This window comes from Porites lutea, chromosome 1 (genome assembly GCF_958299795.1).
Source record: "Porites lutea chromosome 1, jaPorLute2.1, whole genome shotgun sequence".
NCBI classification, from domain to species: Eukaryota; Metazoa; Cnidaria; class Anthozoa; order Scleractinia; family Poritidae; genus Porites; species Porites lutea.
In genome coordinates, this window is record NC_133201.1 from 32,028,798 (window position 1) to 32,043,354 (window position 14,557).

The 14,557-nt window shown below is 39.6% G+C and overlaps 1 protein-coding gene across 2 annotated transcripts in view; it reads left to right on the top strand.

Moving 5' to 3' along the window:
- Nucleotides 1–14,557, top strand: part of LOC140948429 (uncharacterized) — a 48,652-nt gene that overhangs the window by 11,223 nt on the left and 22,872 nt on the right. For both annotated transcript variants that reach the window (XM_073397668.1, XM_073397677.1), the window contains exon 3: nt 7,831–7,947. In XM_073397668.1, the coding sequence (XP_073253769.1) occupies nt 7,831–7,947 (117 nt within the window). The remainder of the gene's footprint in view (nt 1–7,830; nt 7,948–14,557) is intronic.

Genomic DNA, 14,557 nt, shown 5'->3' on the forward strand with positions numbered 1-14,557 from the left:
CTTAATCCTAATACTGCATCCCAAATTTTTGACACCATGGTATTCCCAATCTTGAGTTACAGCAGCGAGGTATGGGGAATGTACACCAAGCAAGATTTTAAAAAATGGGATAGCTCCCCAATAGAAAAAATCCACCTCAAATTCTGTAAACGTTACTTAGAGGTTAACAATAAGGCCTCTAACATAGCTTGCAGAGCTGAACTTGATAGATTGCCGCTGCTTATCCCGATAAATCAGAAAATTATGAAATATTTTGTTTACCTCAACAACAAAGATAATGACTCTATAGGCAAACAGTCTTTCCTTATGTCAAAGAATCTACATTCTATGAATAATTCAGGATATTTTTCCAATTTCATAAACATGTTTGAACAATACAATCTAACCAGTTTAGATGCTGAATCTCTAGATAATGATAAAATTAGACGATATACCACAGAAATGAGAGAGAAATATCTATTTTTTTGGCGGCACAGCCTTGAAAATTCAAAAAAAATAGAATTTTATAAAACTTTTAAAGATGAATATTCTACATCTGATTATCTCTACCAGCTAAGACATTATGACGAAAGACAGAATTTTGTTAAATTTAAAATAAGTAATCACAAACTTATGATTGAACATGGTCGATACCAAATCGATCATTTGCCAAGAGAAAATAGATTATGCCCCTTATGTAACTCAAATCAGGTAGAAGATGAGATTAATTTCCTCTTTCAATGTAACAAATACTCAGTACAGAGACAGGCCTTTATTAATCAAATCAATCGAATAATACCTGACTTTGACTAGAAATCATCTCCAGAAAGTATAAAGCTGATAATGAATTCGAAGGAACATCATGTAAATAAGTTAGTTATGAAGTTTATTTCCTCCTGTATGAAAATAAGTGATTCATTGTTAATAATGTAACTGAATTGTTGTAGATTATTATTAGTGCCGTTTGTTCTAATTATTTTGATTGTCATATGCTTGCTTTTGCAATACTGTAAAATGATGCGGTCATGCAAGTAAAGCAATTTATTAATATTACTATTACCACTACCACTACCACTACCACTACCACTACCACTACCACTACCACTATCACTACCACTACCATCACACCACCACCACCACCACCACCACTACCACTAGCACCACTACTACTACTACTACTACTACTACTACTACTACTACTACTACTACTACTACTACTACTACTACTACTACTACTACTACTACTACTACTACTACTACTACTACTACTACTACTACTACTACTACTACTACTACTACTACTACTACTACTACTACAACTACAACTACAACTACAACTACAACTACTACTACTACTGCTACTGCTACTGCTACTGCTACTGCTACTGCTACTGCTACTGCTACTACTACTACTACTACTACTACTACTACTACTACTACTACCTCTACCAACTTTGAAAATTTTATACGTAGAAGACTGTCAGACTACAACAAGATAACATTTGCCGTAAAATATCTTCCCATGTCAAGTCTAATGTAATGAAGTTATCACTCACGTGACTATTTCCAAATTAGGTTTTTCGCTGCTGTGACAAGATTTCATTAACGAGTTAAAAACAAATACCATATTTGAGGTTTTAGTTGTGTAGGGCATTTAAAAATAGGGGCTTTAAGATAGGTCACTACTGACGCCTGGGACGGTTGGATGGACGCAAAATTTACCGTCGTCTTTCTTTCGCCGGGTTCTCGTCTTGAAGACAACGGTGAAACTGACCAGAGTTCATGCATACTTATTGTCACTTTTCTTCTAAAATTGGTTAGCCAATGGGTTAAATATGCGTTGGCTTGTGTTTGCATAGAGGATATTACATGGCCGCGCGGAGATACATGTCATTAAGATATCAAGTTTTCGCGCCAAAGCTCACCTGGTATTTCCTTGGGGTTTATATAATAAACTGATTTACCTATCGCTGAAATGGAAAAAAAAACAAAAAAACAAAACAAAACAAAACAAAAACCAAAACCAAAACCAAAACCAAAACCAAAAAAAAAACAAAAATGTCAGAGTTCATTCATTCAGCTCGCGGTTGCGTGGCGACTGCATGTTTTCTGCTTGTTTTCAAACACTGACTAGAATCTTCTTCGATAAGATTACGAATTAGTTTCTTCATCGCCTTCGTTCACAAATAAACACAGTTTAAAATGTTGAGGGTCAAAGTCAACATCCAAGTCTTAAAGGTTGACAGGCGTCTTATAACTTTATTTAAACCTTTTTTCCGAGGTAAAGACATTTAGAGCTCCGAAATGAGCATTTTCTTAAATATTTTGGTCCGTATAGCAAGTTACGGACCGCAAATTGACCAATCGCATGGCGAAAACGGACTCAGCCATATAATAATACACTTCAGTATATACTAAAACAGTGGATAGTGTTTTTTGCGCGCTCTGATTGGCTACTCAATCAGTGAATATCCTGCACTATTCACTGATTCACTTCCAGTTCCTCCGAGCGAGCGACGCCAAACTCGCGTAAGTTGCGAGCAAAATGCCTTCCTGGTTTGCTGCCGTAAACAAACAAAGAAATTTCACAACTAATCAAGCAAGAGTAGTATAGGAGGGATATTTTACGCCTCTTTTTTTGGGGGGAATCTCATTAAGGTGGGGGGGAATAAATTAACGTCGCTGACGTCATAGGCTATTGTCTTGATCTCATGAATAAAATGCGCAGGAATCTCATTAACTTGCGGTGGAATCTCATTAAGTATATCCAGTTTGACGGGTTTATCAATGATGTCATGTTCTATTTTTATCTTGTGGCGGTCATGGTTGGTATAACCGGTTTGACAGGTTTTAGTTATTTTCGGAAGATGATGTCATATGTATTCCGGGGTACTATGATGTCACAGTTGTTAACTTAAGTCCACGAGTTATCGGAAATAGAACGAAAAATTTAGAATTTATTGTTGATTTTCAAGGGCAGATCGTGCGCGTCGAGTCAGGAAACAGGAATCTCATTAAGATAAGGTCATGTGCTATTTTTAGTTGGTTTAGGATTTCTAGTTACTTTAAGGTCGATAAACGTCTTCGTTTTCGATTGGTTAGTTAGAAAATAAGAAACGTTTTTATTGGTTAATTCATACTGTCTGAGGAGCAAAGTCAAACTTGTCTGTGACTTAAAATCACGGAGGCGTAATGTAATTATGCAAGTCCTATTTCCTGCTGCTGTGATTGTCCTAGTTCCGGTTCACTGACTTTTGGCGGGCAAATCGTGCATATTAATGAGGGCAAAGACAAACTAGCTCTTGTCCTATTTGCTGCTGCTGTGATTGTCCTAGTTCCGGTTCACTGACTTTTGGCGGGGGTACAATGAAAGTTCATAGAGTTCCGTTGTGCTTTGCAGCCGTGCCTCGAACGTTTCCTCGAATTTGTCCGCTATGTGGCAAACTTGGTGTGTCCAACTTGAGTTCTCATCTTGAAATTGTCCATGACTTAACCGGGCTAAGACGAACACGACTCTTAAAAGAGGCCAAGGTTTCTTGGGAATCAAAAAGAGGATATATTTCTACAAGCGTCGACTTACCTCGTTGTTCATCTAGTTCCACGAGAAAAATATGTGAGCCAAGAAAAAGAAGACCAGTAAACGAAACGCCGAAAACTTCTTCTACTGCGAAACTCAATGTGATGGTCTGATTTTAGCCACATGGCCTTTCCGAGGAAAAACGATAAAAATGTGGAGGAGGAGGAGGAGAAGGAGGAGGAGGGAAAACAATAAAAATGAGGAGGAGGAGGAGGAGTAGGAGGGAAAACAAAAATGAGGAGGAGGAGGAGGAGGGAAAACAATAAAAATGAGGAGGAGGAGGAGGGAAAAATGGGAATAAAAAAATTGCGGAAGGAAAATAACAAAATTGTAAAGGAGAGGAGTAAGTAAAACATTGTTTGCAGTGTAAAAAAGAGCTATTTTGCCTTTTCGCTCATTAATATGCACGATTTGCCCGCCAAAAATCAGTGAACGGGAACTAGGACAATCACAGCAGCAGCAAATAGGACAAGAGCTAGTTTGTCTTTGCCCTCATTAATATGCACGATTTGCCCGCCAAAAGTCAGTGAACCGGAACTAGGACAATCACAGCAGCAGCAAATAGGACAAGAGCTAGTTTGTCTTTGCCCTCATTAATATGCACGATTTGCCCGCCAAAAGTCAGTGAACCGGAACTAGGACAATCACAGCAGCAGGAAATAGGACTTGCATAATTACATTACGCCTCCGTGATTTTAAGTCACAGACAAGTTTGACTTTGCTCCTCAGACAGTATGAATTAACCAATAAAAACGTTTCTTATTTTCTAACTAACCAATCGAAAACGAAGACGTTTATCGACCTTAAAGTAACTAGAAATCCTAAACCAACTAAAAATAGCACATGACCTTATCTTAATGAGATTCCTGTTTCCTGACTCGACGCGCACGATCTGCCCTTGAAAATCAACAATAAATTCTAAATTTTTCGTTCTATTTCCGATAACTCGTGGACTTAAGTTAACAACTGTGACATCATAGTACCCCGGAATACATATGACATCATCTTCCGAAAATAACTAAAACCTGTCAAACCGGTTATACCAACCATGACCGCCACAAGATAAAAATAGAACATGACATCATTGATAAACCCGTCAAACTGGATATACTTAATGAGATTCCACCGCAAGTTAATGAGATTCCTGCGCATTTTATTCATGAGATCAAGACAATAGCCTATGACGTCAGCGACGTTAATTTATTTCCCCCCCCACCTTAATGAGATTCCCCCCCAAAAAAGAGGCGTAAAACATCACTCCTATACTACTAGCAAGCTGTTTCCGAAATACACGAAGAAGGTGACGAAGTTCGGATTGGAAGTTTTAACAGGTAAAGCTTTGTCTTTTTGACACGAATTTATCGATAAAACCGGTGAAAAAGTTTTTGTTTACAAATGCAAATTAAGTTTAAGTCTTACTTACTTTATATAGTTGAGTTGTTCATAAAAAAGCTTAAAACTAAATTTAATAATTCTTTTTTTTATAGAATGATTTTAAATACAAAAAGTATTCACAACTCCTTTTGAAGAAATTTCCCCGCAAGAGCTAAACAAATGCCTTCAAAAGTTTTAATTGTCGGCAAGAAAAAGCGACGGCCGCAGCCGCCCGGTCATTACACGCCAAAATTGTAATCGTTGGCAACAGTATTTGAGTTAAAAATCGTCATTTTTGTGCTCAATTATCTCACTGTTTTAGTATATACCAAAACAATTATTCACCTCAGTGTCGGTGTCTAGTCGTGGATATTTACCTCACTGCTTCGTAGTCCGGTAAATATACAGCACTAGCCACCTCCACTACGGTGAATAATTGTTATTTATTTAACGAGGGTGGCACGGAATAGTTGAGGTAACTAATAAACGTATGGCCCTCTATCTAAAATTAGTATAGGTTATGACATGATTTGTAGTGATACCACAATTGATATTTCAAATTGACACACGTAATTTCACGAGCCGTTAGCCGAGTGAATTTGCGACAATTTTGACATATCACGAGTGGTATTTATGCCTATTATCACGCACAAATCATGCTATTATTTGTTTGTACCCGCGAAGGTTTGTAATTTTCACATGTAGGTATTTCAAATTAAGCTGAAATACCACTGCTCTAAGCCAATCAAATTGCAGACATTTCTCAAGTATTAGCATATTAAGTAGTCCCGGGTCAGCTAGAAGACCTAGACACTTTGATAAAGTTCGTCATCATCATCTATCATCAACAAAAACAAAAAGCAGAATACCACAAAATCTGATAATAAATAGAGGTCCATTAAAACGAAGATAACATTTTTAATAATATACACGAAAAAATTACTCAATTCTGATTGGCTGAGAAAGGAGTGCAGCTCTTCTGTAACACGAGTGCAAAATGTGTAACACGAGTGCAAATTACAAATGCTTTCTGATTGGCTGAAAACACAAAAGAAACCAACAAGAACCAATCAGATTAAAGCTGTTTTAACAAAAAAAAAAAAAAATGGCCATGGTTTGCAGCAGACGACGACGGGATTTAATTCTGTATGCAAAACAACAATAGAAAAGTTTAAAAAAATATTCCAAAAACCCGAACACAGTAAAAAGTACGTCTTTCTGGCTTAATGTATTGAAAATGAGTTGCTAAGAGAAAAATACTGTCAACAAAATCGAGGAAAATGAGCCAGAGAAACTAAAAAACAAGCTACTTATAACAGACTACCCTAAAGTAAAAAAAATAAAGAACAAAAACGGTTGCAACCACACGCAAACCATGACAGCTACACTCTTCAGACATTCAGATGAACAAGGATACAATTCCGTGATAACAACAGGGATTTCAAGTCACGTACGTTATTTGTTGCTCTCTTTGAGTCTTTTGTGGAGCAAGGACCTCTATTAAAACATCCATGCGATGGTCTGTTTTTTTTTTCTACCTCAGTAGCAAACGAAACCGAAAATTTAAACATCTGATCCAAACTAAACCAACTGGCCATAACTCACATAATTAAAGTATCCGTAGCTGGTATTAGCCTTAAAGAAAGTGAGAAAAACGTTTACGAATCATTGTGCAGGAAAAACAACAGTCAGGAAGGTGAAGAAAGCAAAGATTGTAAGTTCAGATCATATCGTCAGTGTCACAGGCCACAGAGGCATAAATTTCCTTAACGTCTACGACGAAGTCGACGAAAAGCTACGATGACTTTTGCAGTAGGCCAAATGAAGTAATGAAAACTCCAGCGCTGAGAAAAAGCAAATATTATATTAATACTGGCAGTTTCCGACATCACAACAACTGTGGCTTCACTCACCCATCGATGGCGGCGTCGGCGAAAGAAAAAAAATTGCCTCCTTCATTTTCGGGTTTTAAATCTCAAAAATTTCTCCATGAATCCAGCTATGATGGGGTCTCAGGAACAGACAATGATGAACAGTCGTTAAAAAACTTTCACAAGTGTCTTTCATCTCTGGCTGCTCGAAGCGTTCTCCTGATTTCAAAACGGCAGTATACTTCTTGAAAACGCTTCTTGTAAAGGTCTGTAAATGCCGAGTTCTCATAATCGAGGATGAATTTAAAACCACTTACTTTTGCTGATTATTGTAAACCAAGTTATCTTTAACAGGCTGGTGACCATATAAAAAAATCCTTGCACATTTCCAAATTGTTAGCTGAATGATTTTGAAAGCGTTGGTCTTGAAAAAGTTTGAATTTGACAAAGTTAGTAGTCTGTTTCAGCCAATCAGTTGAATGAACTAAAAACGCGCGCGCTGTCAAAATTTGTTGTTGTAGTTATGTTTTTCGTGTATATTATTAATAAGTAATCACATGATTTTTCTCGTGCAATTTGGAATAAATAAGCACTTGTAAATTTTTCAAGACCACAAAGTGCACTCGCCCTACGGGCTAGTGCACTTTTGTTGGTCTTGGAAAAATTTACTCGTGCTTATTTATTCCAAATTGGACTCGAAATCATGTGATTACCTATACTAATTTATCAAGGAGAAATAATTCTACGTCCTCCCTCTTGACCTCACCATTTCGCCATTCTTTTTAAAACCTTCCAATCCTTTCATCGCAAAGGAAACAAGAAGTTCAACTCTAAGACTAACTCGTACGTCAACTCGAAGTCTAACTCGAAGTCCAACTCGAAGACCAACTCGAACTGGAATCCAAACTCGAACACACCCCACTCCCTACTACTCTCACCCGGAGAATCATGTATCATCTACTTATGGAATTCTCTAAAGCTGATCGACTGATCGATTAATTGATTGATGTTCATTTTCCCGTTTCACAGCATCCATGTTGGATCAGCCTGCACCGAGAATGAGTTCTTCAAGCTGGTATCATCTTGCCTTTAAGATTGATGTCTCCAAAGACGTTTGCGTCAATTTGATGTCACGAGGACCAACAGGTTTGTTTAAAACACTACGAGAGACCCCTCGAATGGATACCGTTCATGGTAATGCGTGCTTAGTAGACCTTTTTAGCTGGTATGTTCTGTTTTCCCCAATTCAGACCACGTGATGTTCTACAGGGAATTTTGATTGTTTTGTCATTCACACCTGGGGCACCGATAAAGGCAAAGTAGTGATTAGAGTAGTCAACGTACCGTAAACGAGAAAGGCTGTGTAGCAAACTGCCCAAAAGAAAACATCTAGTACATTTTCTCAACTTCCCCTGTCTAATAGCTTGTTTACTGTGTTGTTTGCTTATGTCGTTTTTTTATTTTGCTTGTTTTGTGGTTAGGGGTTTGTATAGAAGTGGATGTAGACAGAATTAATATCTTACCTCTCCCCCCCCCCCCCCCCCCCCCCCTCATCCCTTTTAATTTTTTTCGTTCTTACCCACAATTCTCTCTTAAACACAAGTGCGAGAGGAATAATTGTTTTAGCAAAATCCAACTAGTTGGTCAGAAATATCGAGAATAAAGAAAAGTAGCTGGTTAAAGCTAGACTTTAATCCTTTTTTGCGGCCAAAAACCCGGCGCTTTTCGCTACTAGTGGGCTATAATATATAGCCTAGTAGTAGCTGAACCAATCAGAACGCAGTGTTGATAATAGACCACTAGTTGGATTTTACTAATTCATAATATCCAGGCCATGGGAAAATCACTGTTGCCTAAGAATATTTGCTGCTCTTTCATTGCCTTCCCCCGGTTTTAATTTGAACACTTTGACCGTTAACGATCATTTGCAGGTCACGTGACTAATATTTCAACAATGAATATGCTACCGAGCTAAAACTGTTTGCCAAGTTTCATGACGACTGATCCAAACAATCCCTTTCAAATGCCACTTCGCCAAATTATGCAAATTATGAGGTGACCCATGCGTTAACACGCCTGAGTAGGAGGTCAATATTGTTGATTAGTATATACACACTCAGTGATCTTGGTGATTCAAGCAATCTGATTGGTTCGCTATCTCGGACCATGGCGTTATATTCACCGCGCTAGGCGGTGAATATAAAGCAGAACAAAATCACCGTCGTGAACTGGGTGTTTTGCCAATGTTTCATGGTGAGATCTTTTTGAGAATACAAAAATATCCAAGCGTTGATGACATTGAAGGTAGGAAAAGACTTCATGGTGTTTAAACAGCGTTATTTATTGTGAAGTGGTTTACTGTAGCTAACTTCTTGTACGCTCGAAGCTATGTTTACCACTACAGAGGAAAACGAGGCCGCTTTGTCACTGTTTTGTGATTTCGGGATTCTCTCGCAAGGCCAATTTTGCCTATAAATAGAAGTTAATTTATGAAGGAAAAAAAGGCAAATTTTTCGAAAATTGTACGTGCCAGCAAGTTAACAAGGCAAAGAACACTGCAGATAAGCAACCCTCACCTTGATCGTAGCCGCTGTTGACAGCATTGGAAGAAGCGACAAAACAAAACTTTCTCATTCACGGTGAGTTGACAGAAACAAATAAAGCACTACTTTTCTTCTCAGAAGTGGGTAGGGTAGTAATTTAAATTTTCGGCGTTTTGTTTTAAACAGTTGATGCTAAAGTTTACAAAAATCGATACAAAAAAATTAAAACTATCATTCGCTATGTTTGAAGATACTGTAAAGATCTAACTTTTATGCATCCATTGTTTACGGCTTTGTGTTCGCGCATGAATTCACCCGTCAATCAAACTAATCGTTTTTCAATGGTTTACTTTCTGATTCTGTGGAGATCAGTATTGTTGAATAATCGACTTCGTCTTGTTGATTATTTAGCAATTAATGAAAGAGGGTGAGTAGGATATGAAGAATTAAGCAGATCGAGGAGGGTGTTATCTATTTAGGCCGAAGGTCAAAGCGCGTAACACCCTTCGAGATCTGCTTAATTATTCATATCCTACGAAAGCCGAATTCATTAATTGCTTTATTATTCATTCAAAATATTTCCTACTTTAAAAACATAGCTAAAACATGCTTACCTGCATCGATGTTAAGTTCATCTTCGATACTGTACCTTTATGTTTGTTCAGCTCGGAAAATATTGTCCAAATAGCAGATGTCGCCCTCCGAGTTGTCTTCTTGCTGTTTTTGCCATGTTTTTAGTTATTTAGGCTAGTTCCAGCTGTAGTTGTTACTCTTGAAACGAGTAAGATGTCCGCTATTTTTTTTCACAACCAAAACAACTCAGTTTCGTCCCCAGGTCTTCTCGGTAACGGTGCCTTAACCTGTAAAAGGCTGCATTTTTGACGTCATTACCACGTTAAACACAAAATACTTCCAAAACTGGTTATGGTGAATTATGCGTGTGCTTTTAGCCAATCAGAATTGGAGAAATATTTTGGATGAATAATAATCAACAATATTAACTTCGCCTTCAGCGAATAATTGTTAAATAGTCCGAGATAGCGAGCCAACCAGATTGCTTAAATTACCAAGATCACTGAGTGTGTACATACTTAATCTCACTAACTTGGTGGCTTAGTGGCTGGTCAGCCAAGATTAGCGATATAAATAACGAGAAAGGTATGTATTTTACTAGCTCGGCGTCAAGGAGGGTCGTCAGTTGAGGTTAGAATCTTCAAAACAGGTAGGGTATATATTTTAGCGTCTCTGCGGCTAGTTGGCTCGTTATTAGGCGCTGGCCAACCTTCGAGCCACTTAATACTCTGACACTACCAAGCCGCCTGACTAATCCAACGAAATGGCCCTCTATTCTGTAGCTATGTTCGTGAGCAATTGCAGAATACAGGGCTATATTTTAAGATTTAGGCAGAAGTGGCTTGGAGGCGCTCTGTTTGTGTTGACGGCTGATATGGCAAATTTTGATTCTTTATTGCGACAGTTTTTTAGTTCTTTAATGTGGTTCATCACAGGAACTTTGCAAGGACAGGATGAAAGTAATTGACACCGCTGCGAGGAATACGTAGAAATTACGAGGATATAAATTTAAAGCAATCAGTAGGCTAGTTAAGGAGTTTCGACACAGTTTTTTAGAGACCATACAGATAATTTTCAATCGCCTTAAAACAAACATTATGATGAGAAGGTGGAATCATAATGTAATTTTATTTCGAGGCATTTCCCGTTTCTTATCAGCAGTGTGCAGGCGGTGGTTCCCTGGCCAATCAGGAGATCGAACGTGTTTAGTGCTGTATAAAAGACTTGTTATGTGTTTCGCGCGGCCCTTCCAACTATTACCATCAGCCTGTACTAGTGACATCCCTTTGACGCTTAGTTGAAAATTTTAATTCTTCTTTCTTAAGAGCGTTATGGCTACACACCCGGTTACCCCAACACCTCGTGTTTTAATCTTGGGTCACTCTTTCATTCGACGCCTGCAGAAGTTCATTGAACATAATATCGGCCACCTTGATTTATCACTACAAATTACGGCTCCCGCCGATATAACTTGGCATGGCATTGGTGGGCGTACAGTAGCAAAAACGATCAAATTTGATCTGCACGTAGTTCGATCTACACGCCCCGACATAGTTATCGTGCAACTTGGTACTAATGACCTACCATTTCAGTCTCCTCTACAAGTTGGGTCAGAACTTGAGGACTTCGTTCGTTTGTTGCACGATTCTTACGGGGTAAAATTCGTGTGTGTATGCCAAACCATTCGTCGGCGCTCTGCTACTGCCTTTAACAAAAACGTAGACCTTTTAACGCGTTACCTACGGGTTGTCTTGGAACCCATCCCTTACGCGATCTATTGGGGTCATAGGGGTTTCTGGAAGGCTCGTCATAATTTTTATGCTGCTGATGGCGTTCATTTGAATAGTATGGGGCTATATAAGCTCTATCGTAGTTTTAGAGGGGCAGTACTTAAGTCTATGCGGCTCTTGTCTAGTGTTGACATTCAGTAACGTAGCGTTGATGTTATTCTTTATGTTTTTTGATCCTCGGGCCAGTTCCTTTGATATTGCCTCCAACAATTATGTTTATGATTGTGTCAGCCTTTGATTATTTGCTTTGTCGTTGCCTCTTGATTTTGAGCTCGACACTGACTGTACACCATGAGTCGCAGTTTAGCGGCCAGCATTTATTGTGTCAGTCTTTGATTTATGCGTTTTAGTCGTTGCCTATTTATTTGAGCACGACACTGGCTGAACACTCTGATCCCATAGGTTCCTTTTGGAACCCTTTGTTTGCTACCCGGAAAGTTTGGGTTTATAATTTGCAGTCAGATACCATTTTTGAGTGTACAACATATCTTCGGCCGCCCGATCTTTGTCGTGGTGTGCCCAATGCACTCGGTATTCTGTACCTGCCGTTGATTTTGTTTTATTTTAATTTGATTGTCAATTGTTGTTATTATTGATTTTTATTGTGCTCGTTTGACTGGAACTTGGCCCGCGATGTTTTTCTTTATTTTAACTTCGACTTCTCTTCCCCTGTTTGTCATTCGAACATTGTTCTCGCGTACTCGTGGGCTCTGCCCCTCTAAAGAATGTTAGACAGGAAATTTTTATCTTACTTGGAGTTAATTAACCTCAACGGTCTTTGTTGATAAGTCATGCCTCCCAAGAAGAGCCAACAACCTAATTTGCCTAAGCGAAGACAGTCCAAGCGAATGCGACCTTCCGACCTCGCAGAGACGGCTCCCGGCAGCTGCAAATTCCAGCACAGCTAATTTGATGACGGTGGATGTGAACGCCTTAACTTCGTCTATTTCCCTCGCTGTAACCGAGGCAGTTCAACGGGCCTTTGAGAAGATTCCCCAAACGCAAGTTGACAAGTGCCAGGACAAGCCTACTGGCGTAGAGGCAGTGGTTGATGACGAAGTTTCTCTTCTGACCGAAAGTACACCTCCAAGTACGTCATCCAATCCGCTCCCGTTGCCAGGCAACAAGAAACCATTTGCAAGTATAGCCGTAGCTCTAGGTAGTAACGTGACTCCCAAACTTAAAAGGAAAATCTGGGCCAATGAGTACATAGATTTCGGGGCACTACTTTCCGTCTCCCCAGCTACTGAAAAGTATTCTTTATCTTTCAAGTCCACTGATAGTTCCCCTAGACAACCCCAGTTGACCCTGGAGCCTCTTCAACCCTCTAAGAAAATTCATAGCTTTAATCAATGGCTGTCAGCTTTCAAGACTTTTGTAGCCATATTTACAGAGAAATTTCCCCATGAAGCCCCGCAACTTATGAAATATTGCGAGATCATTCGCGACATTTCAACCAAACCGGGTGACTGGTATTTTTATGACGAACAATTTCGTTATCTTAGGCAGTTAGCCCCTGACCAGTACCCCTGGGATTCTGTGCACTGGGAGCTATGGCTTAAGGCGGTAATAAATTTTCGTACAAAATCGCAATTTAGCTCGGACAAGGTCAATTCTGTGGTTCCTACGCGATCACGGCCTCGCCAGTCCTTTCCCAAAGGGTCCTGCTGGACATTTCATGCAGGGAGATATTGCGCGGGTTGTCGATTCGACCATGTTTGTTTCAAATGTGGCGCAAAGCACCCCGCAAGCCAGTGCTCCGCCAGCCAACAACATCGCCTCCCTTTCTCCAAAGAAGGACCAGTTGCTACGAATTCTACACAGCAGTCCGGCCACTCCTGTAAGGGTGGACAGGCTTGATTTTCTATTAACCGGATACCCTGATGACTTAAAACTCTTTCTAATTTCGGGTTTTTCTTTCGGTTTTCGTATCAGTTATGTGGGCGAACGGCAGACCTTTGAATCTCGCAATCTAAAAAGCGCACTCGAAAAACCACACGTTGTTTTGTCAAAATTAAACAAGGAACGTGAGGCCGGTCGCATCGCGGGCCCCTTCACTGTCCCACCTTTTCCAATCTTTCATTGTTCGCCTCTAGGCATCGTTCCCAAGAAGGATCCTTCCGAATTTCGGCTAATACATCACTTATCATACCCCCATGGTTCCTCTGTCAATGATTTTATTCCCGATGATTGTTCTTCGGTCAGTTATGCTTCCATAAACGACGCAATTGATGTCCTCAAACGGACAGGGGCTGGTTGTTTTATGGCGAAAACAGATGTCAAGTCGGCGTTTCGCATAATACCCATCCATCCTAATGACTATCCATTGTTGGGTATGAAGTGGGAGAACTTGTATTATTTTGATCGTTGTCTTCCCATGGGCTGCTCTTCTTCATGTGCAATTTTTGAGGCTTTTAGTACGGCACTCGAGTGGCTGGCTTTGCATCGACTTGGCTCTTCAGGGGTTCTACATATTTTAGACCATTTTCTTTTTATTGCCGAAAGCGAAGAGAAATGCCAGGCCGATTTACATAGTTTTCTTAATTTGTGCGAGTATCTCGGGGTTCCTATAGCAGAGGAAAAAACCGTCGGCCCTCATACCGTTTTACAATTCGCGGGCATTACCCTTGATACGGTGAAGCAGGAAGCCCGATTGCCTGACGAAAAGCTTCAAAAATGCTACAGGTTATTACATGATTTTTATAAGCGTCGCAAAGTGACGCTTAAGGAACTGCAGTCCTTATTAGGTCTCTTAAATTTCACTTGTTCAGTTGTCGTACGGAGCCGCGCGTTTCTCCGCCGTGTGATCGATCTTACCAAAGGGGCAAGACGACCGCACCATCACATTCG